Source organism: Sciurus carolinensis, chromosome 8 (genome assembly GCF_902686445.1).
Source record: "Sciurus carolinensis chromosome 8, mSciCar1.2, whole genome shotgun sequence".
Classification (NCBI taxonomy): Eukaryota; Metazoa; Chordata; class Mammalia; order Rodentia; family Sciuridae; genus Sciurus; species Sciurus carolinensis.
Window position 1 is genome coordinate 66,362,531 of NC_062220.1, and position 24,107 is coordinate 66,386,637.

At 43.6% G+C, this 24,107-nt stretch overlaps 1 protein-coding gene across 8 annotated transcripts in view; it reads right to left on the reverse strand.

The window, feature by feature from the left end:
• Nucleotides 1–14,201: 14,201 nt before the first annotated feature.
• The window catches only part of Atxn7l1 (ataxin 7 like 1), a 235,841-nt gene continuing 225,935 nt past the window's right edge, over nucleotides 14,202–24,107 (reverse strand). For 2 of the 8 annotated variants that reach the window (XM_047562903.1, XM_047562898.1), the window contains 3 exons: nucleotides 22,817–23,780; nucleotides 19,368–19,442; nucleotides 14,202–17,628 (listed from right to left, as the gene is read on the reverse strand). In XM_047562903.1, the coding sequence (XP_047418859.1) occupies nucleotides 17,590–17,628; nucleotides 19,368–19,442; nucleotides 22,817–23,780 (1,078 nt within the window). In that variant the 3' untranslated portion in view covers nucleotides 14,202–17,589. Of the gene's footprint in view, nucleotides 17,632–19,367; nucleotides 19,443–21,585; nucleotides 23,781–24,107 lie in introns of all 8 variants that reach the window. The other 6 variants (XM_047562901.1, XM_047562897.1, XR_007109992.1 and 3 more) reach the window with 4 other exon arrangements.

Here is a 24,107-nt window from a genome sequence, read left to right on the forward strand (position 1 = left end):
GAAAAGAAGCTACAGCATCAATGCCAGGAGACTGATCCAAATCTGAAATGGAAAGTACCCAAGGTGCCAGGGACATGGTGAGGATGAGACCTTCAGAAGACTGGCCTACCTTTAGAAGTTTGAGAGATCTGGCAAGCCAGAAAAACCCTATTTCGATGAGTGACCTGAGCATCAGAGAGAACTAGATGTTCAACTAATTATTGGTTCCTTTACTCTACCTTAGCAAAGAGGGATAACCTTTTCATCCTCAAAGTCTGGAGAAGGTACTCCAAGGAGGGAAGCTAGCTAACTCTTAAAAGACTAGAAGACTGGGTGCCCAAATCTGCAAAACTGGCTTGGGTGTGTGAGAAGGAGTGCCTTGGGGAGGATGTAGGACAGTGCTTTGCAAACTTTTTACCAGCAGAAACTTTTAAAGAAATCCCATGTGGAATCCCTTATGCATGCATGTAAACAGATACAAGAGGGCACGATATTGAAATTCACTTAGAATGACAGAATCATATTATCTGTTTTTAAAGAAAAAAATTTTATGGTTATACATGGACAGAATACCTTTATTTTACTTGTTTATTTTTATGTGGTACTAAGGATCGAACCCAGTGCCTCTCATGTGCTAGGCAACTGCTCCGCCCCTGGGCTACAGCCCCAGTCCACTTTACCTTTTCTACGTTTGTACTCTTCTCTGAGTTATGACTGGCCACCTGAGTGATGTTTGTGATACAAGTAACTGGAACCCGGAAGCCCTTACTCAGGGGTAGACCTACACTACCTAAACTGACAAAGCAGATGCATTATTTCAACACCTGGTTCTTGATGGATTCTGGGGAGAATTTGAAAACCTCTGGTGTGAGTGTTATTCATCAGTGTTTTTTTTTTTTTTTTTTTTTTTTTTTTTATTATTTTAGTTGTAGATGGACACAATACTTTTATTTTATTTATTTATTTTTATGTGGTGCTGAGGACTGAACCCAGGGCCTCACACATGCTAGGCAAATGCTATACCACTGAACCATGATCACAGCCCCTCTTCAGTAGTTTTTGATCAAATTCTTTGGGGACTCACATTATGTTCCATGGTAGAAGGGACAGTAAATCACAAACTAGATGACTGTTCTCCTCCTCCAAATCATGGCCACACATGGTGTGTAACCCTTCAGGGTTGATCTAAGATGTGTGATCTCTTGGGGAAAGTGGCTCTGGATCTGCTTAGGCATCAGTGTCAACAGGGATGAGAAGTGAGAGGGAGCCCTGCCAAGGGGACAGTGACTGTGAGAAGCAGAAGACAACAGGCTTGGTGGGGGGAGGACTTGAGTCACAATAACAGGGGCCTGGTTGCAGTCTTTTGTCCTGGAGTCCTTTGACTGACTGGTCCAAGACCAGTGTGGCCTGGGGAAAGCAAAGTAAAAAAGATGAGGAACATCCTTAATGGAGGGAGAGAAGATTGGGTGCTGAGTCACTGGGTGCAGTGATTTCTGCTTAATGCTACAACTTTAGACGTTTGGTTTCTTCTGGGGAATTCATTGCTTTATCCTCTGCTCCAGAGTACAAACTCCAGAATGTGCAATAACACTGACTTTGCAATTATCTCATTTCCTCTGCTTGTGAAGTCAAGCTGAGGAGAGCAGTGGGCCCTGCTCACATCCTCCCCAGTTGCTGGTTGTTTTCTTTGTCAAGAAATCTGAATGCTTTTCTCTACCAAAGGAACAATGAGGGCTGCTCAGTGCTCTCCCTCTCTCACAACATGTCTGGGATCTCCATTTCCCCTGGAAATGACACTACAGAGAAGTGTTCAGATGCCACCTAGTGGAGTCAGCTATTTTCTGTCATTGCCACTATCTCTTTGACCAAACTGGACTTCATTAATTATCATCATTGATGTTATCATAGCACTTTTTCTTCTTTGACTTCTTGTCCTCCACCTCCTTAATATTGTTTCTAATCCTGTTACCGTTTTGAGAAAGTAACTCTGGATAAAAAATATGCATGCCATAGTTCTCAGCCAGGGTTGCACATTATAGCCACCTGGGGACCTTTACAGAGTACTGATGCTTGGACCCCATTCTGAACCCATAGAACTGAATCTCTTGGGATGGGGCCTGGACACTGGGGATTTTGTTGTTGTTGCTGATGTAACAGAATTTTTTAAAAATGTTTTTAAACATTCTATTCTTTTTTTTAAATCCTTTTTTAAAAAATTAGTTTAGAGACAGAGTCTCACTGAGTTGCTTAGCACCTTGCTGTTGCTGAGACTGACTTTGAACTCGTGATCCTCCTGTCTCAGCATCCTGAGCCACTGGGATTATAGGCATGTGCCATCAGGCCTGGCAAATATCCTTATTTTATTTATTTTTTTATGTGGTGTTGAGAATCAAACCCAGTGCCTCACACATACTAGGCAAGCACTCTACCACTGAGCCACAACCCCAACCCTGATATAACAGATTTTTGACATTTAATTAACATTTACTAAACTCCACATTTTTAATGTTACGTTTTGATGTAGCCATGGAAATCACCACAGCAAGATAACAAACATAACCCTGCTTCCAGACAACTACTGACCTACTCTCTGTAACTGTAGATTAGCTTAGATTCTGTACAATTTTACATAAATGGGACCATATAGTATGTTTTGTCTGGCTTTTTCATTCAACATATTTTGTTGAGATTCATTTATGTGGTTACATATATCAATATTTTATTCATTTTTTAAAAATTTTTTTTAGTTGTCAATGAACCTTTATTTTATTTATTTATATGTGGTGCTGAGAATCAAACCCAGGGCCTCACACATGCCAGGCAAGCGCTCTACCACTGAGCCACAACCGAGCCCCAATATTTCATTGATTTTTTTGTTACTAGTAGGATTCCATTGTATCTTTGTATTTTATTTAGAGACAGGGTCTTGCCGAGTTGCTTAGCGCCTCACTTTTCCTGAGGCTGGCTTCGAACTGGAGATCCTCTTGCCTCAGCTTCCTGAGCAGCTGGGATTGCAGGCGTGCGCCATGGCACCCAGCCCCATTCATCTCTTGATAGACATTCGGGTTGTTTCAGTTTGGGACTACTACAAATAAAGCTGCTGTGAACATTTATGTACAGATCTTTGGGTGGATATATGATTTAATTTCTCTTGGATAAATACCTAGAAATGGAATGGCTAGATCATATGGTAGGTGTATGGTTAACTTTTAATAAACTGCCAAACTGTTTTTCAGTGTGGTGATATCATTTTATATTCTCAAACTGAAGGTATTAGAGGCTTCCCAGGTGATTCCAATGGACAGCCGGGACTGAGACTTGCATAATAGTAAGCTGTGCAGGTTGAGAAGAGCTGGGGAATGTGAATCAGGAGTCTTCCAGCATCTGGGAGGATCTAGTTCATGCTTGGTATAATCCTATTGTGATTCTCTGACCCAGGCCACACAATGCTATCTCCTGGGGAGCCATTTGTAAATATGTCTGCCCTTCTTCCCACTTACAGAGTCTGATAAAATTGTTCTGGAATCCACAGTGCAGGACTTGTCTCAGGCATCACAATTTATTAACAGCTCCCCAGAGGGAGGAACCACCTGTTTGTTCAGGAAACTTTCAGTGATAAAATTGGAAAATTTTCAGGTAAACTAGAAGAGTTGGTCACTCTGTTTGTGGATCACCAACATAAAGACCTTGGGCTTTGGTATCAAGTAGACTTGTAAATCTTCCTGTCAATAGGTCAGGGTGTGTGTGTGTGTGTGTGTGTGTGTGTGTGTGTTGGGGATAGGGAGATGAGATTGTATAAAAGGAAAAATGAGGAGACAAGAGTGTCCAAAGGAACTGTGGGTTTATTTCCTCTCTGTGTTTTCTGTTTCTAGTGGGGGCAAGATAGAGAGATGCCTCAGCTCAGAGTTTTGGTTGCTGCTAAAAGAAAGGGAAGGGCCTGGGGATGTAGCTCAGTGGTAGAACACTTGTCTAGCACATACAAGGCCTCAAATTCAGTCCCCAGCACTGCAAGGGAATGGGGGGGAAAAGAGGGAAAATATAAAGGGCAGATTTTCTGAGAAAATGTATAGTGATGCAGTGTTGTGTAGTAGTCTCTGGAACCACACTGCCTCAATCAAATCCCAGTCTTACCACTGACCACTGTTAACTGTATGACCATGGGCAAAAAGCCTGAATTCTCTGTCTTGCTTTCCTCATGGATATAATTTGCCTCACAGGGGATGCGTTAAGGCCAGAACAAATACATACAACTCTGAAAATGGTTCCAGGCATGTACTAAGCGTTTGCTGTTAAGGGAAAAATTGGTGATTTCCTATGAAAGTTTTTTTTTTGTTGTTGTTGTTTTGTTTTGTTTTGTTTTTTGGGGGGCAGGGGCAGAGGGAAGGATGTAGTATTTCAGATTTTGTGTGGCATCTTTTGAAAACTACAGACTCTTGGTTCTATGTGGCAATGTGGGAAGAAGAAAAGATATTTTTATATGCTTAACATTCTTGGGCAATTCATATGGAGACAGAAGGTTGACATCTAATAATTTTATTTTTAACAAGTTGTTTTGTTGGTGAGCTGCATTTCTAGAACTTTATTTTGTTAAACAGAATGCAGTCTAATAGTGACACCATGTTAGTTTTTGTGTTAGGTAGGGCTCAGCAGCCTGTTTTAAGTTTTGCAACCAGGATTTGACAGGTACATAGATTTCTGTGGAACTCAAGTCTCAAAAGTTCTCTCTCAGTTTTTGTAAAACAGCAACATTCAATTTCTGAGGAAGTGCCAGATCTATTCGGAAGGAATGTCAAGCTTTCCTTCATTCTTCATGGACCTAAAAAGCCAAAATGCTGAAAACCGGTTTTGTTTTGTTTTTGGTTTTGGTACTGAGATGAACCCAGAGTCTGGCACAGGTTAGGCAAGCACTGTATCCCTGAGCTACCTCCCCAGGCCTGAAAACATTTTGAAATCCTAATTTAAATTCCCATTACAAAACACGACAGTGTAGAGAATATCTACTGAGTAGCTGAACTACAAAGGATCGGAGGCCAAGGTTGGGATGATGGTACCATGGCACCTGCTTTATAACCCATGATAATCTTTCCTTTTAGATTCTGAAATAGTTTGACAGGAAGTCAGAGAACTGTGTGTGTCCTCTCTCCAGCTTTTCCCAGTGCCAGTAGGTAACCATAGAATCAGGAGATTGGCTCTCGTACAATGCTGTTAACTCAGCACTAGGACTTATTTGGATTTCACCAGTTTTAATCCCCCCCCCCAGTTCTGTTTCTTTTTTTAGACAACTTCTATATTTCAGAATATCAAACTATAATTGGAGCCTTAATTTAACTCCCATAACACCAACTAGGTCTGTTTAAGCTTTAGTTAGGTTCACCAAATTGAAGTCCAGGACAAAATTTTTGAATACTAACACTCAGCTGAGTGCAGTGGCACATACCTGCAATCTCAGCGATTTAAGAGGCTAAGACAGGAGGATCAGAAATTTGAGGCCAGCCTCAGCAACTTAGCCAGACTTTGTCTTAAAAAATAAAAATTACAAAGGACTAGAGATGTAGCTCAGTGGCAAAGCACCCCTGGGTTCAATCCCCAGTACCACAAAAAAAAGCAAATGACAACAAAACCCCCCAAATAAAACAAACCAATACTCTTCGGTCTTCTAAATTATTTGTATGAAGGATAACCTCAAATGTTCTCCTATTTACACAGGAACCTTTTCCCAACAGGCTTCTCCCTTGATAGCTGTGTGATCTTGAACGAATTACTTGACCTCTCTAAACTTCAATTTTCTCATGTATAAAACGGGGATAATAATCATACATATCTCATAGAGTCATTGAGAGGATTAAATTAGAAAAAATGAGGAGGCAGGCATGGTGGTACACTCCTGTAGTCTCAGCTACTGAGGGGGCTGAAGTAGGCGGATCATAAGTTAGATCTGTAGGCAATTTAGAGAGACCCTGTCTCAAAAACAAAACAAAACAAAACACACACACACACACACACACAGAGTGGGGAAGTAGCTCAGTGGTAAAGCATCCCTGAATTCAATCCCAGTACTAAAAAGAAAAAGAAAAAGAAAAAGAAAAGCTGTGAGATATATGATAATGTTAGTTACTATTTACTCCTGCTGTCCACTAGCACCATTACTAGCACCACCTGGGAATCCATGTACTTCCCTGTTCATTTCTTTTCTTTTTTTTTTTTTTTTTAACATTTTAAAAAATATTAGTTGTAGATGGACACAATACCGTTAGTTTATTTATTTGATTTTTATGTGGTGCTGAGGATTGAATTCAGTGCCTCACACATGCGAGGTGTTTCACCACTGAGCGACAGGCCCCCCGCGCCCGCCCTTTCCTTGATGTCAGAGCAGTACAGGTGTGGCTTAGAGCTGGAGTCTGCTCCTGGGGCAGCGGGAAGTCTTCGCCTCTGGCAGATGGCAGATGGTGAGGTGGAAGGGTGCGCTTTCTTGCTGCTGGGACAGTGGCCAGGTGGCATACAGTCTTGTCTTCCCTGGCTGAAACTGAGAATACATTTCCCAAAATAATACTACTGAATCAATATTAAGACTTCAGGTGCATCGTGGGCTGCAAGGGTTTTTGTGGGCTGCCCTGCAACCTGATTACCCTTGATACTGCCTTTAAGTGGAAGGCTATGTTAGGTTCCAATGAAACATTTGGCGCCCAGCTCACAGAATGGGGATTGCTCATACCAGAGAGAGAATTACTTATATATTATTTTAAAAAAAGAAAACAATCAGTTTGCCCAAGTACCCTTTTCAAGCAGAAAAAATGGGGAAAATTATTGACTGGAAAAGTTGGTCATTTCTAAGTGATAGCAAAGTTCTCATTGTTGGCCTTTTGGGATAAATGATTTCATATTGTTTAACATGAATTAATAGAGCATTGCTGGTCATACCACGTGTGTGGCCTTGGCGAATCAGCGGTGTGTTTCAGCTGGCTTGCATAGCCTCCAAAGGGCCAGTCCGTGGAGTCTCTTCCCAGCTGTGGGTTCTGTGAGGTATGCTGCCAGATTGGTGTTGGCCATGGTGATGTATTTACATCACAGAAATTAGCAAATGCTTTCCTCTCCCTCCCCAGGCCCATCAGTCTACATTGACCAGCACTCCACTGGTTTCTCTGTCATACATTTATTGTACATTAGCTATATGCCAGATGCTATTTAGGAACTGAACAATACTTAACCAGCCAGCTCAGGTCCTGCTCCCTTAGAAATTTAAGGGGATCCCCAAAGAAGAATTTTGAGTTCAAGTAGACATAAAATATACATGCTTCAGGAATGAAAAAGCAACACAATGTCAGTGAAACCCATGGTAATCTATGCCAAGTTTTACAATATAAAATCTCCATTGGAAAAGTTCTTCTAGGAAGCAGAATTTTTTTTTTTTTTTTTTTTTTTTTTTTTTTTTTTTTGTGCTGGGGATCAAACCTAGCCTTGTGCATGCTGGCAAGTGCTCTATCACTGTGCTATACCATAGCCCTAAAGATTACTTTCAAAGTCATGTGAGAGTCTAATGCTGTGCCTGGATAAAAAGGAAGGTGAGATCATCTTAATGTCTCTCATATATTTCTTTTTCTTTTCCTTACCTTTCTCCTTCCTTCCTTTTTTTCTTTCTGCAGTGCTGGGAATAGAATCCAGGGTCTTGTGCATACTAGGAACGTGCTCTACCACTGAGTTACACCCCCAGCTCCGTTTCCCACTGTACTTCATTTTTATTTTAGGCATCCCGATATTATGCTTACCTAAGTTAAAACAGACAAACTCCAAGCACTATTTGCAAACTGTAAATCCTATAGATGAATTTAGGATGAAAAGAGACAATCTCATGCTTCCTCCCCACCCTTCACCCCCAACCCTGAGGTAACTTTCTCTGCTGGGCCTTGTATCCTTCAGTCCTGAACTTCTCAGCATTTCATTTAATTTCTCCAGAAAACAACCCTCTAGTGGCCACAGCAGGGAGAGTTGGTTGCATATGGGAGATGAAGGGAGGCCCAACAATCTCATATGAGATTAATTTCTTTCTTTCCTCCTCCTCCTCCTCCTCCTCCTCCTCCTCCTCCTCCTCCTCCTCCTTCTTTTTGTGGTTGGTGGTACTGGAGATTGAACTCAGGGGTGCTCCTTTTTATTTTTTTATTTTGTGACAGAGTCTCAGGCTGGCCTGGAACTTTCCATCCTCCTGCCTCAGCCTCTCAGGTTGCTGGGATTACAGGTGTGCACACCTATGCCCAACTCATATGAGATTTTCACCCTCACCCCTACCCCTATTCCCATTTTCAGCTCATTGTTGCACCTGTTCCCCCCACCCCCACCATACCTACTGTCCCTGGGAGGATGAGCTTCTCATCAGTATTCTCCAACCGTGTTGTAATTTCTTCTTTTGCTGACACTTATCACTTCAAGTCTACCATATATTTTGTGTGTGTGTGTGTGTAAACGTTTAAATTTAAGAACACAAAGTAAAATGAACATATCTTAAGTATACAATATGATAAATATTGTACAAATGATTAGATTCATTTAACAAACTCTCAGCTCAAGATGCAGAGCGTTTCCAGCACTCCAGAAATCTCCCTTGGGCCCCCAAAGGTAACAGTTATTCTATAAATCAGTGTGTTTGTATTCATGGTTTTAATTCACCAAGGTTACTTTGAATGCCAATTCATTAATTAAAATGTTAAACAATGCTGGGCTCAGTGTGGACCTGGCAGGAACAACCTCACGGTGCTTGAAGGTGAGCCGCAGCCTGGAGGTGCCCTCTGTGGGTAATCCCGCCTGGTCAGTCCTCTGCTCAATGTGGGAGCATGTCCACAGAAAAAACATTCTCAATTTGTTGAGTTGGACAGAACCAAAAGACTGGTAAAAACTGAAAAACAAAAACACGCTATCTGATTCTTTCTAGTAGAAAAACCCCAGAATCCCCATTATTGTTCCTGCCCATTCTCTTCCTTTCTGTGACACTCTGCCTTTGCCCTATCTCAAGAGCGTGCCGGAATCATTAGCCTCCCTCCCCATCTCCCAGCACTGGGTCTGGATTATTCAGGGACATGGAAGAGCTTTTCTGGCGAGGGAGGCTGTCCATGATAAGATAGGCTGGATATCAGCCAGGGAAGTGAAGAAGCTGGGAGAAATGAAAATCCTGACTGTGGAAGCTCCTATTTCAACAGCAGCCTCCACGGTTCTTGCTCAGGTTGCAGAGGAAGCCAAATGCTTTCATGATGATGCTGTTTGATTAAACATTCACTAAATATTTGTAGGCTAAAGGGGAAACCCAGAAAGAGTTCCACAATTTTTTAAATTAAGAGAGCCTTCCCAATGTTAATGACCTCAGATCAGATTTGTGATTTGAATTCTCAATAAATGCAGCACCTCCAAGCTGTTGGCAGGCTTCCCACAGTGATTTTGCAAAGATTCAGACTTGCATGGGATTGATTTGATGTTCGAAGCATTCAACTCTTTTGCATCTTTCTCATTTACTTTTCTAGTTGAATAGCTTATGAAGATGTAATGATAGAAAATAAACATTAAAATACATTTCTGGGTCCTGGGTCCTGGGTACTTTGCTCAGAAGCATGGATACATAAAATCTACTGCTCTGGAGTAGCCCCAACCAGATCAGAAAGCAAGAAATAATCCATTAGGCAAGTAGTTATTGCCTAATGGGAAAAACCTAAAAGGAGAAAAGTATTCAAGTACAGTAGAATAAATTACAGAAACCTGAGAAAACCAACTAGGAGACAGAATTTTGAAACGGTTCCATGAAAATATTCACAGTGGTTTAGGAAGGAAAGCCTCTAGGTAGAGTTTATTTCTACAGGAAGTAGTGAGGACAGTGGAGAGAGTGCTGGATTGAAGGGAAAACAAATAAGCTGCATGTTCTTAATACCCCATTTCACCTCCGTGTGCCTGTTTCCTCACCTGTGATGAAGGCTCTTAACATCAAGCCAGGCACAGTGGTGCTCACCAGTAATTTTAGCTACTTGGGAGGCTGAGGCAGGAGGATGGCAAGTTCAAGACCAGCCTAGACAACTTAATGAGACCCCTTCTCAAAATACAAAATACAAAGGGCTAGGGATGGAGCTCAGTGGTAGAGTGGCAATGGGTTCCATCCCCAGTACTATTAAAAAAAAAATCAATCGATCCAGTTTTCATATGGATTTTCCAAGCAAGTCTCACTAATTTTGAAGGAAGTTTCTCAGAGTCCTGAGTTTGGAAAAAACAGAATGCACAGGTCTCTTTCAGAATGGCATTACAGGTCACCCAGGCCAATGCAGAATGGGCGGCCAGTCACAAACAACTGATGGACAAAGGAAGTTGTTGATGCTAACAGTGTTAGGCTGATGTTGTTGTGACTGTGAACAACCAAATTTTGCATGTATTCAATGTGCCTACTGCGTACCAAGCATAGAATCTGCTTCCTCTGGTTTTCTGTTATGCACAGTAGTGAAAGTATTTCCTTGGGCCTGAGACAAAATGACAAGAAATTTGCCTTAATTTGCTCAAGAGCTTTGGCTCCACCTGTCCTTGTTCTGCTCTTTGTGTACTTAAACCACTGTCCAAGACCGTCTGCTCCATGTCAGGATTCGTCTTCAATCACAGATTGCAAATGTGCTCTCAATGTTCTCTGGCAATCCAGTTTATTTTATTTTTTAAATTTTGTTTTAGTTGTAGGTGGACACAATAGCTTTATTTTATTTTTATGTGGTGCTGAGGATCGAACCCAGGCCTCATGCATGCTAGGTGAGTGCTCTACCACTGAGCCACAACCCCAGCCCACAATCCAGTTTTTTTAGTAACCATTTCATTCTTTCTTTACTCCTCTCAACTTCTCCAGGTTCTCATGCACATTCAACCTGCCTCATGGTCACTGAGAAAATGGAAGCCATCAGATGGAAATTTCCTTATCTTCTCAACATCAAATCCACACAAGCAGACTTCTTCCTCATTACCCTCAAAGAAGAGTCCCTCTTCCTACAAAGGTCAATACCTCCCTCTTGCCTTCCCAGGGACTCCTCTGGGTTTGTCAATCTGTCCCTCTCCAGTTACCCTTGCCTTGATGAGGCATCTGGATCTTGGTGAGGTATCTGGGTCATAGTCTGGCCTCTCCTTCCTTGAAAACAAAATAACAACCATTTAACCAACCAACCAACCCAACAAACAAGAAAACCCAATCCCAAACCACTTTGTTCCTTCTAACAGTTTTGGGGTTTGTCTATACTTATTGAATTCCCTTGCTTAGTTTTCATTCATTCTTCAGAACACTCCAGTCCAGCTTTGCCATCCTTGCCTCCCAAACTCCACACACACACACACACACACACACACACACACACATATAAAATATATACACAATTATACATATTTTCAAGTCCCAACCCCAGAAACTATAACTATGACCTTATTTGGAAAAGGGAATTTGCAGATGTAATTGAATTAAGCATCTAGAGATCAACCAGGATTTAAGATGGGGCTTAAGTCCAATGACAGGTGTCCCTATAAAAGAAAGACAGTGGGAGATGTAAGACACAGGGGACACCCAGGGGGGAAAGCTGAGAAGATGGAGACAGAGACTGGAGTGATATGTCTCTAAGCTAAAGATTGCCAAAGAATGTTAGCAGTCACCAGAAGCTGAAAGAGGTGAGGGAGGATTCTCCACAGTCTTTGGAAGTCTAGAGACTTCTGGTCTTCAGAACTGTGAGAGAATACATTTTTATAATTTTAAGCCACCAAAGTTGTGGTCATTTCTGTGGTAGTTGCAATGACCTCCATGTTGTGAAACCCCAGAAGTATTCCACCTCTCTCCCACTTTGCAGTAGTATTTGATTTAGTTGACTGCTCCTTGAACATCCTGCAGTCTTGGCTTCCAGGGAACCACTTTCTGTTGTGTTCTCTTGTCTCTGTGAGTGCTTCTTCCTTGCCGGTTTTTGGATTCTACTCCATCTCTACATGACTGCTTGTCTCCCTTTACATTCTCTTCCGCAATCTCAACCATACCTATGGTTCTAAATAACCATGGACCTGCATCCCAAATCATTGCCAACTTAGACCTGCAGATAGCCTCGGTCATTCGTGTACCACGCCTTTCTGGCACAGCAGCACTTGTGACAGTTACACCTTTTTCAGTCATCTCCTACACCGTCAAACATTTAAGTACAAAACAAAACTTTCTTAACTCCTATTTACATTTATTTTATGTTGAATGTATCCCCCCGACCCAGGGCTGGGGATTAAACCCAGGGCCTCCCTCATGTTGACCAACTCCCAGTTTTCTTTGGTTTCTTCTGGGACAGCTTTTTCTTCTGTGCAACCTCCTCTGCTGGTTTAGGAATAACTTTTTTTTCTTCAGTGGGGATCATCTCACTGTGGGAGGGGGACCTCGTTTGGGTTAGCCTGAGTGTGGGCTCTGAGAGTATCATGCACATCCTGGGGACTTTGCTCACCTGGAGGTGCTCAGTAGCTACCGAATCTACCTCTAAACCTTCAAGTTCAGCAGCACCCTCTACCTTATCAAGCATGTGCAGCAAATATTCAGTCCTTTTTTCAGGGGGACCATTGATCCTTTGTACAGCCTCAAGGTTTGGCTGTACGCACCTCCCAATCCACCTTTGTAATAATGGAATGTACACATGGCTTCTGTGAAGTGACACCTTTTGGATACTTTGTAACTTTTTGGGTAGGCATACCCTTGAGAGACTGGGCAGTTTCACTGAACTCCTGAGGTGAATATGAAGACTTGAACCTCTTCATTTGCATGATTTTTGTAGTTTTTTCTGGGTCAAGTTTAACATTGAACCATTTTCAGAGATCACCTTGGGCAGCTCAAGTGAAGAGCACACAATGGGACATCTGACCTTCACTAAACACTATTCCTGCGGTCCCCTAAGAAAATCTCTACCTGCCTTGGTTTTTCACATCTTCACCTAACACCATTGCTCTACTAGAAACCTGGGAGTCATTCTTTCCCTAGATAAGTCCTGTCAATTTAATATCTAAACTATATCTTGAATTATTTATTTTTTATTTATTTTGGTACTGGGGATTGAACCCAGGGGTGCTTAACCACTGAGCCACATCCCTACCCATTTTTATTTTTTATTTTGAAACAGGGTCTCACTAAATGGCTGAGGGCCTCAATAAGTTGCTGAAGCTGGTCTGGAACTTGCAATCCTCCTGTCTCAGCCTTAGAAGTTGCTAGGATTACGGGCGTGGGCTACCATACTCTGTCTGTTCCCTTCTCTTTATAGCTTGTCTTCATCCCGGGACCACATGGACATTCTCTCACCTGGTCTCTTGTAATAGCGTCCAACTGATTCTCTACACAGGTGCTAGAGTACTTTTTTTTTTTTTAATTTAAATCTTTTAAAATTGTAGATGGACATAATACCTTTATTTATTTATTTTTATGTGGTGCTGAGGATGGAACCCAGTGCCTCACATATGCTAGGCAAGCGCTCTACCACTGAGCCACAACTCCAGCCCTGCTAGAATGCTCTTTTAATAGATCATGTCATAGCCTTATTTAAAGCCTTTCAAAGAATTCTCACTGAATTTAGCACAAAATCCAAACTCTACAAGGACTTATCCCTACCTTCTGTCCACCTCTCTGCCCCTGCTGTGTTCACAATGGATCCTTTCTTAGGCTACCGAGCTTTTCCTACCTTAAGGGATCTCTGCCTTCCGCTCCTTTCTTCAGAGACTTCCCGACACCCGCTTCTGCCCCCTTTACTTGACACCAGTTTCTCTTGTTATTTTCTCTCCCACAAAACTCAGTTCTTTCCACAGAGTGTTGGCTACAAGCTGTAATTACACATTTGATCATGTGTTTATTTGCTCTCTCCCCGACTGGGTAGCTTCCAGAGAGCAGCTGGGATTGTGTCTGTTTCTCCTCACTGAGCACAGAGCGCCTAGCTCAGGGGCAGGCACAGAGAGGAGGCTCCATAAATATTTGCTCAATGAATTCACTGTCCCCGTCATCTCCTGCAGCAAACGTATGTTCTAGGGAGAAGGCTCTTCTGGTGACCATGTTGTCACCCACAAGGAAAGAAAGGCAGACCAAAAGTTTAGAATTTATGAAAACCCCGAGACTTTCTTTCTTTCTTTCTTTCTTTTTTTTTTTTTACAAACATATAAATTATTTTATTTACAAAGGCATGTTACAAAAGAAAAAAAAAAAGCAAAAAAAAAAAAAAAAATTACAATCGCTTACTGGAGAATATTTCCAGGCCTGATGCTGAACCATGGCAGTATCAATAGATACATATTTGTTCTTTCTTTTTAAAACTGTAAGCCATAAAATTTACTATTTACACCTACTTCAGACATTTATTCTGCTTACAATATCACAGGCATGGAATGAGTTCTATTTGATAGTGCTAATACATAAAGTTGCGGGACAAAGAAGGAAAATACTTAGTGTTATAAAATATGAATCGTAGAAAAGAAATTCACTCCACAAGTGTGGCATTTGTTTAGAATGATTGGACATGCTTTCTTCAAAATTCTTCTGGAAAAGTTTCTAAAATCGGTAGTAGGAAAGGACAAATGAGCAGGTGCAAATTTTTGTCTGTGCAACAAGTTATTTAATATGCCCCATGACTGACCAGCTACCTAAAACCCACAGAGTTTTGTTAAAGTGCCATGGGCTGACAGCATAACAAAATATAAGGTGTAAATAGAAAATTTCTTTTTTTTTTCCTTTTTTAAAACAAGAGTTCACTGAGAATCAGCAATAATAGAATATGCTGTATAAACTATTCTCTACAAAGGTTGATCAGCATTATTTACAATTGGTACATTGATACAAAAGAAGGCATACAAGTTATCCAAGTCGCTTTTTTTTTCTTGTTTTTTTTTTTTTTTCTTGTTTTTTTTTTTTTTTTTTTTTTTTTTTTTATGGCTGACAGGTCTATGCATTGCGTTATGCTTAACAACCAGAGCTTTCGAGCCTCTATGGCTGGCGACAAGTCAGGAGATCTTCAGGCAAATAGGGGTGTGTGCAGTCAAGGGGCTGGGAGAGAAGGCTGTTTTGGGGTGTGCAGAAGGACCCAAAGGATACCACCCTAAAGATGCTTTATAGGCTGGTCCAGTTGAATTCCATGAAAACAAACCCAAAGAAAACCTTTATTTGCATTCCACTTTTCAAGCTGCAAGTTTTTAATACATCATTACAAAGTAAACCTGTGGTTGATTGCGAAAGAAGAAATACCGTGGATTTTCCCTTTTTGCTCAGTTATCCATAAATGTCCTCACCTTGGTCAAAGCCAGTTTTTCAAGAAAGTAAGCAGCATTCGGTGAGGAACCTCTTTATTCCAGCTTCCATTTCAAGACGCAGGGAGCTAAAATGTTTAACCCGCTCCTTCAGTCCCTGTTGAGACGTTATTTCTCAGAAGCAGCCACTTCATCTCTCAACCTTTGTGTTCCCTCTTCAAGTGTAAGAGTTTATAAATCAGAGGGTTATTTTGTTGCTGAGATTGGTTTTGTTTCTACTCCTGCAAGTTTTACAACTCAAAATAAATTATAAAAACAACAGACTTCTAAAACCGAACAAGACAAAAATTGTGCAAAAATAACAAAGATATGTACATACTTTTCGGTCTGAAGAAACATACAATAAAAACATAATTCAAAGAACATTTTAAAAATATAAACATTGCTTAAACTTTCCTAAGTTTCATATTGTTTCTGAAACTATTCTGGTCAGTTAGCTCTGTAATATAGTAAAACATAAATTATTACAAAATTAACACTATAAAAATTTACTTTAAGAATATCTTCTAAACTTTTTTTTCAAAGGGTCTAACCTTGTTTATAATTTCTTAAACATTTATAAGTCTTAAAATCTGCCTTAACCTTTTTTTAAAAAGAAAAAGTAACAATCGTCCCTTCAATTTGCAGTCTCTTTTTTTTCGAAGACTCAAATAAACCAGCATATAAGTGCACTTTTAACACTGTTGAAATAAAAATGAAATCATCTGAACTAATGTCCTGGTACTTAATATCAACTCCTGATTTTTAAAAAAATCTTTTTATATTAAAAAATTTAGTAATCCTATAAGAAACACTGTCAGTGCAATTCCATTGATGCAGATCACTCCGTTGGCCTCCCGCCTTTGCAGATTCCAATCGTGTGGTGAAACTTAACAGTAGTCTGATCTTTGGGTTGGGGAATGGGAAAATAAAGGAAAATCTTGGGATGGGGATGAGGGTTGCGCCCAGCTGCGAATCTAGCATTCACTTTTGATTTCAGGATGAAAGAGAACCTCCTAGCATCTCTGTTGTATGCAAACTTACAAGATTCCTATTTCACATTAGGAATTCTGTTCCTGATGACGATTCCCTATCAGAGTTTATGATATTGCTGTTTCTTTCAAAACTCCAGTGTGAAAAACTTCATAGCTGCGATGCTCCAATGTCTCTCTTCAGCTCTTCCGAATGGCTCTTCACTAAGTGATGACTCATCCTTACTATTCCTTCTCAGGGGTGGTTGTCTCTGAGTGGGGGCATCTGAGAACAGAGTGCGAGCTCACCTCTGGGCATGGGTGGGCAATGCTAGTATTTATTCTCACAAGGGGGTTGATATATGATCCTCCATGGAGGCTTTCCCCTTGAGGATCCTTCTCGTCCCCAGAGGGCAACTTGAGAACCTTTAGCTGTATGATCACCATGCTTTCTGATGGAATGACTTTTTTGGTTCTGTGGCCTTTCCCCTTTGATTCCTCCATCTCTGACTCACCCAACTTTGGGAACCTGCACACTGTGCCCTGGAAGGGATTCTGCAGAATGGAATCCTAACAAGCTCAGCCCACTACAGTCACTTGGTCCCCACCATCTTTTAAGGGACATTGTCTCCTACTGGCCATGTTCTGCTCTCTGCCACCCTTCAGGTCCCCTCTGCCTCTACCTTTGTATGTCTTTTCCGAGCTGGACAGCTGACACTGGTATTGGTAAACTATGTCATTAAGCAGCCCATGTTCTCAATTTTGCCTGCTGGGCTGCAGAAAGGTGTTGAGGGGACCCATGTACCCTCCAGCTCTTTCCTCTCAGGATCCTCCCTAGCTGCTGTTCAGGGGGTACTGATGGGAGCCAGCAACTTCTGATGGCCAGTGGGCTCCCCTGCCCTGTGAGTGGCAGGTTGGGGATGAGAGGGATGGGATGGGAGAGCACACGGAAGGAGAGCTCTGCATGCGCTAAAGTTCAAGAGCTTCAGATGGCACCAACCCAGAACTGACATTCTGCGACGTCTGCTCTCAGGGTAGGAGCAAAATTATGGTGGGGTAGCAGCATCAGGAGCGAGGGGAGTGACCCCAAATTTGGAAGATGTATACACGTGGCAAATGAAAAATGGAAAGAAAACACTGGTATTGTTTTCTGAAAACTTCAAATCCACATTCTTTTGCCTTTTTCTGTTTTTTCAAAACAAAAAAACTGGTCATTTAAAAAAAAAAAAAAGTAGAAGAAGAAAGGCCAGAGCCACAGGCAGGGCACAGGAAACAGACTCCCCCACAGCCCACTCCCCTCCCTCCTCCTCCTGCCATGGCCTCCTGGGGTGGGATCAAAACCAGGAATTGTTTTGGAAGTGGCTTCATAGTCTTGTTATGGAAGAGTCCTTATCCTGCCCATTCTGTTTGTGTTCTTCTAGGAAAGAAAAGAAAAACTTGTTTCAAAATCAGACATTTGGGAAAGCCCATGAAAATTTAAGGGATGAAGCCTCAGTTTTCTCAACTATAACAGAAAGGATAACATCCTACCTCCACTACATGGCAAAGGACAGCTGTAATAAGTAAATGAGGTGATGGCTATAAAGGACTTCAGATATGTTATACAGTCACCATGATCCTAGGACTGGAGGAAAACAGGGACAAATGCAGTGGACATTCCTGTAACTCCTCTCTTGGAGAGAGGACTGAAATAAATGATGTCTTCATTTTTTTTTTTCCTTCTACTGGTTCACCTTTTCCTACATAACCTACAGAGAACCCAAAAGATTATCTAAGGAAGGAGTATAGTGTTGGGTTAAACACAGAGGCTTTGGAGAAACGAGATTTGGGGTTCAAGTTACTTAGCTTCTTAGACAGCCATCTCCATCTATCACAAAGTATAATCCTGTCCTTCATGGGGTTGTTACAAGTATGTATGTACAGTGTGTAAGAGGCTTAGCACAGCTGCAGAGACAGGGCTCAACAATAGTAGCTGTTGGTATTATTACATATTTATTAAGTCTCACTGCCAGCATTTGTTTTCCCGGCAAGGAACCTGGATTTGTGGATGCATGCTTGGTGAGGGGGAAAATGTGGTCTCCAGGCACACTCAGTGACCTCTGCCAGAGGCCCCCCCACCACGCAGGCTGACTAAGCACAGAAGATGGGCTGTGGTGCTCAGGCGCAAAGAGGGCCACCGCCACTCAAAATGGCTGGGACCCTTAGCATCTGGGGATATGAAAGGTTTCCCCATAATCTTTGCTTAAACTCTACCCAAGATCTGTGGGAAAATCCCAAAGGACAAAACACAACACACCACTCTTTAGTGTCTATAAAATGTACCCTCATGTCCCAGACGATGAAGAGGCACAATGCCACCCCTTATCCTCCTTGCTTTCCTACACACACACACACACACACACACACATACACACACTCCACTGGAGAAAAATCATATCCCTGAGCTTATCTGTTGACTACTCTCACACTTCAAGTTCATAAAAACTGCTAAATCTATCCTGAATATTCCTAGCATGAAACCACCTCTTGAAAGACAACTGCAGTTCACCAGGCCTTCGAGAAAGCACTGACTGATAAAAGTCACGAGCAAGCCCTTTAATCAATATCATCTTATTTAAATTTCACAATGCCATTAGGAGGTAAACATCAACTTTGCCTTTGTCTTTTCTTTTTTGCAGCACTAGGGACTGAACCCAGGACCTCATATGTACTAGGCAAGTGTTCTACCCCGAGGCTACATTCCCAGCCCAATTGTGGCACATAAGAGGTGAAAAAACTGAGACCCAGAGAAGTGATCTGCCTAAGATCATACATCTGATAATAAGAATAACAGCTAACACTTGTGTGGTTGCTGTGTGCTAGGCCTTTTCCAGAGATTTTATATGAATAAACTACTTTAATTCTCACAAGAGCCTTCTGGGGTTAGTGGCCATGATGAGCTCCACTTTATACATGAGGAAGCGGAAGCACAGAGAAGTTAAGTAACTTGTTCAAGGAGTAAAGTTAATAACTAGAAGGACTAGGTTTGGGAGCCAGGTAATCACACTCAACTCAAGGTGAGAGTTGAACGAGGGTCTGACCTCTGACCCCATACCCGGCCCACTCTTTCTGCCCTGATGTGGGCTCTGTGGATTTTGACCCCTGGTAACTTACCTGTCGGCTGTGTCCTGGGCTGGATATGCTTGAAGGACTGGATTGTGACAAAGCTAGGCTGCTATTTTTCCCAACCTGAAAGACACCAGTGAAGCCCACTCAGATACCGGAGGCAGCTTGGAAAGTCCCTCCGACACCACACTGCTAGGGGGGAGAAGGGCTACGTAGCGGGCCTCATCCTCTCATGCTGCTTTGGAATGAGCTTTCCATCTTCAGTGGCAGAGGAAGTGACATGGTTCAGAGGGTGCCTTGAGAAGGCCCCTCTCCTTCCCAGAGGAAAAGCATGATGGTGGAGAACTCTTAATTTTGCTCCCCAGATGGACAGACTGTAAATATCAGGGTGAGGTATCTGGTGAGAAGCTGACCTCTCCTGGGAGCCCTAGCGTGTCCACCTGTGGGTTGCACAAGTTCATCCACCTCTGACCACACTGCAGACCATCTTGTTTCCAGCCCAGATTCCCTTGGACCATCTGTTTCTGTGTCAGGTTTCCTGCCAGAAGACAGCCAGGTCTTCCGAAAATCAGCACAGCGGTACTGGGCTGCCCCTGCAAGTGCAGGAAGGGCAGGGCACTGGGCTCTGTAGGTCCCTGGGATGGCAGTACTGGAGACATGTGAGTGTGTTCCTTCCTCTGTGACTGTCCTTGGCATGTGGTGGGCTGGATCATCATGGGAGCTGATAGCAGTGATTAGTGCCCTGTCCCCAACTTGTTTGCAAAGGCAACGTTTTTTTCCCCCCCGCTATCAGGGGTGGAACACAGGAGTGCTTAACCACATCCCCAGCTCTTTTCTATTTTTCATTTTGAGACAGACTCTCACTAAATTGCTTAGGGCTTCGCTAAATTGCTGAGGCTGGCTTGAAACTTGCGGTCCTCTTGTCTCAGACTCTTGAGCCAATGGGATTACAGGTGTGGGCCACTGTGCCGGGAGGCAAAGGTAACTCTTGCTCTCAGCCTGTACACAGATCCTCCTCTACATTAACCCGCCTTTGCCTAAAGATATCTGCCTGCCACCCACGGTCTCAGTTCATGGCAGTTTTAAACCTTGGTGGTAAATTGTGGTTTTAAATCTATCAGATACAATTAAAAGGATCCTCAAGTTGTCTCCAAAGCTTATCTTGGATTTTTCAACTTCACGCTTTGACTTTCCCAACCTTCTAAGACCATCAGTGCACACTCCACAGGCCCTGGCCTTTTCCCAACACTTGGAAATTCCTGGAGGTGAACACCGGTGTTGATTCTCCTCCTGACAAGCACTCTGGTAGAGACTCATCTGCTCTTTTTGCCACTGCTTTTGGCTGATTCATTGTGTCACCCAAGCATTTCACAGTCCTGCAGACCCCAGAACCAACAGAGCAGCATTCAATATGAAGAGAGCCCTTTAACAGCATGGAGGCCAAAAGCCTGACTCCAGAGCCAAATGCCTGGCTTTAAATCCCAGCCCTGCTGTTTATTTGCTGTGTGAACTTGGTCACCTTCCTGTGCCTTGGTTGACTCATCTGTAAAATGGGGGCAATAACAGGTGATTATCGAGTTAATATATCTGAAGTGCTTAGAACAGAGACCATCATGTGTGTCAGCTGCTGGAACTACCTAAAATGCATGAGATACCATGGTTTTGCTGTCCAAGGCCTAGTCAGCAAACCAGTAGCGGCCCTGCCTGGAGGTCAGGGTGCTGTGCCCAGCTGGGTCCCTGGGATGGCAGTACTAGGACATGTGGGTGTGTTCCTTCCTCTGTCTTTGGTATGCAGTGGGCAGTGTTGGAAATGCAATTTCAGTCCCACCTCAAGCCTGCTCACTCCAAACGTGTGTTTTTGGTACTGGGAACTGAACCCAGGGATGATGTACCACTGAGCTACATCCTCAGTCCTTTTTTTTTTTTTTTTTATTTTGAGACAAAGTCTTGCTAAGTTGCTTAGGGCTTTGCTAAGTAGCTGAGGCCAGCCTTGAACTTGCCATCCAGCTACCTCAGCCTCTCGAGTCACTGGGGTTATAGGCATGTACCATTGTGCCTAGCAGAATATGCATTTTCAATTCATGTGCACAGTCCAGCTTGAGAAGCCTTGGCTGTGCCCTCCATCCTGAGACCAGTGGTAGCACTGGCCAGCAGTTTAGTCTGCAGGTAGGGCCTGAGGATTCTGCCCCCGTCCCTACGCTTGGAACTGGGGAGTCAGAATGGACCCAGATGCTAACAGAGGACCTGTGTCTCGCACTCCTCTCACCTTGGCCTTGTTGCAGCTGTCTGGCCCTTGGGTTCCAAACTTGCTGTTGTTCAAGTGTGAAGTGTGCAGTTGTGACTTGTGACTCTCCCTCCCTCAGGAGGTTCTCTTCTTGGGGTTTTAACAAGTCTCATACATGGTGACATAAAACATTAAAACATCTTTTAACCACTGCCTCCCATCTCTCCAAAGTCCTCTTCCCTATATGGGACTAGCCTTATGGTTCAGCCCATGAATTCTGGGTCATAGGCCTCAGCTGGGCTGAGTGGGTGGTGGCAGCCTTTCCCAAGTAGCTCCCCCAGCCTGAGAAGACAGACTGGATTTGGGGATGGGAACAGAGCCCAAGGGACAGAAACACACATTCTTCTTCGATCATCACATTTTTGTTTTGTTTTTGGTACTGGGGATTGAACCCAGGGGTGATTAACTACGGAGCCACATCCCCAGCCCTTTTAATCTTTTATTTAGAGACTGGGTCTCACTAAGTTGCTAAGGCTGGCTTTGAGCTTGTGATCCTCTTGCCTCAGCCTCCCAAGTTGCTGGGATCACAAGTGTGTGCCACCATGCCCAGCTGGGCCACCCACATTTTCCCAGTATCCTCATGGTACACACTCCTGTCAGTGTGTGGCACTTATTTGACATTTGGTCTGAGCTGCAGTTTTCCTTTAGGAAGGAAAGAGTTACATTAGGAGGGGGCAGGGATCCAGGCAGCCTGGTGAACTGAGAACAATCTCCTGGGAGCCAGAAAACCAGGTTACCACTCCCTAGGTGGGACCCCATGGCCACTGAACCTGCTTGGACCTTGGGCTTTTCCTGAGGGGATTCCAACAGATCAAATAAAACTTCTTAGCACCAGAACGCTTTAATGAAATCATCCTCAGAAACTCAAGACAGCAAATCAACAAAAGTGGAGTGGTGAACTTAAAATCTCTGTGCCTCGGTTTACCCATCTGTAAAGTGGCAACGAGTCTATCAACTCACTGGGTTGCTGTGAGGACTAAATGGGGTGATTTAGTCATAATGTGCTTAGCACAGTGCCTTAGCTAACCGTGAGTCTATAAAGCATTTGTTAAATAAACCACTCTCAAAGCAGAGGGTGAAGATCGCCTACGGGGAAAACGAGGAAAGGAGCCACGCTTGCGTTACCTGTCTGAGCCACCTGGCCAAGCAGGGGCACGGCCCAGCTCCCCCTGCCCCCCAGAGCCAATGAAGGCTGTGCCAGGAGGTCCCTTACCTGCCGAGAGGAGGTGCTGTTAACGGGCTCGGGCACCGGTGCAAGAAGGCCGGGCGGGTTCTTTTTGTGAACGCTATTCATACCAGGCATTTTAGTGATTTTACAGGCTTTGCTACTAGTGCTCGAGTTCTTACGCTTTTTTCCTTCTGATTTGTCAAAAGAGAGGGGCAGAGAAGACACGGCATTGTGTGAGGCCAGAGAGAGGTCCCCTGTGTGGAGCGCAAGGGAGGGCACAGAGAGGGGACAGGAGTCACTGCTGCCGCCCACCGTGCCCACCTGTCTCACTATGTCCGCGGGGCCGCCGGGCAGCGAGGTCCGTCCTGAGGGCTCCAGCTTGGCACTGAGTGGGCTCACCCCATTGTTTGAGTTGTGCACAGACAGACTGGTATAGGGAGGGGCCGCCTGATAGGAGTTCAAAGCGGAACTGGCATTCAGAACACAGTTCTTTCTGTGGGGCCCTGACAATGGAGACGAAAGGGAAGGCTGCAGGGACAAGGAGGAAGAGGAGGAGGAGGAGGAGGAGGAGGAAGTCGAAGACTGGGGCTTCCTCTTTTTGTTACTTGGAGACTCGTCGCTACGGGTGGACAGGTCTTTGACTTTTGAGGATTTGCTGGTTTTGGTTTTGGATGGCTTGTGGGATGGGGAAGGGATGACGGCTGGTATCGGGGACACGGCAGATGGGGCCTTGAAGGTTGAGTCCATGATGCTGAGGGTTGCGGCCACATGGGGGAAAGCTGTGGTGTGGGACATGAGGACGCGCGGGTCCGGCGATGCCACAAAAGCTGCGTCTGAGAGCATGGCTGATGTCATTATGTAAGAAGAGGTGAGTCTCGAGCTGATGGGAGCTGAAGGAAGATACACAGCACTGGGGTTGCTGAAAGGCTGCAAAACGGATGCTGGAACGGGGGTGGTGATGTGGGCTGCTGGCGAGGGCATGGGGCTATCTGCCGCAGGAGGGATCTTCCTAAACACGAGAGAAGAGCCAAAGAGAAACAGTGAGACATCGGGTTGGCATCGCTCAGGAGGCTCGGTGAAGTCTGAGCATCAGGGCCACAGAGAACACCCCGGCAGGACCAGACTATGGAGAATGAAGCCTTGGTGGATGGCAAGAGCTGAAGGATGGCCCTTCCTTATGCTGTCCCACTGCCACATCCAGCAACTACTGCAATCCCTTGTGGGTTTTCAGATCCTACTCTCCGTGCCTGGCTGCTGGAGAATGGCTGATTTGGGTCCATGAATAAAAGGCATTGTCATTTAGAACATCAATATTTCCAGCAGCTTTCCCTGCTCT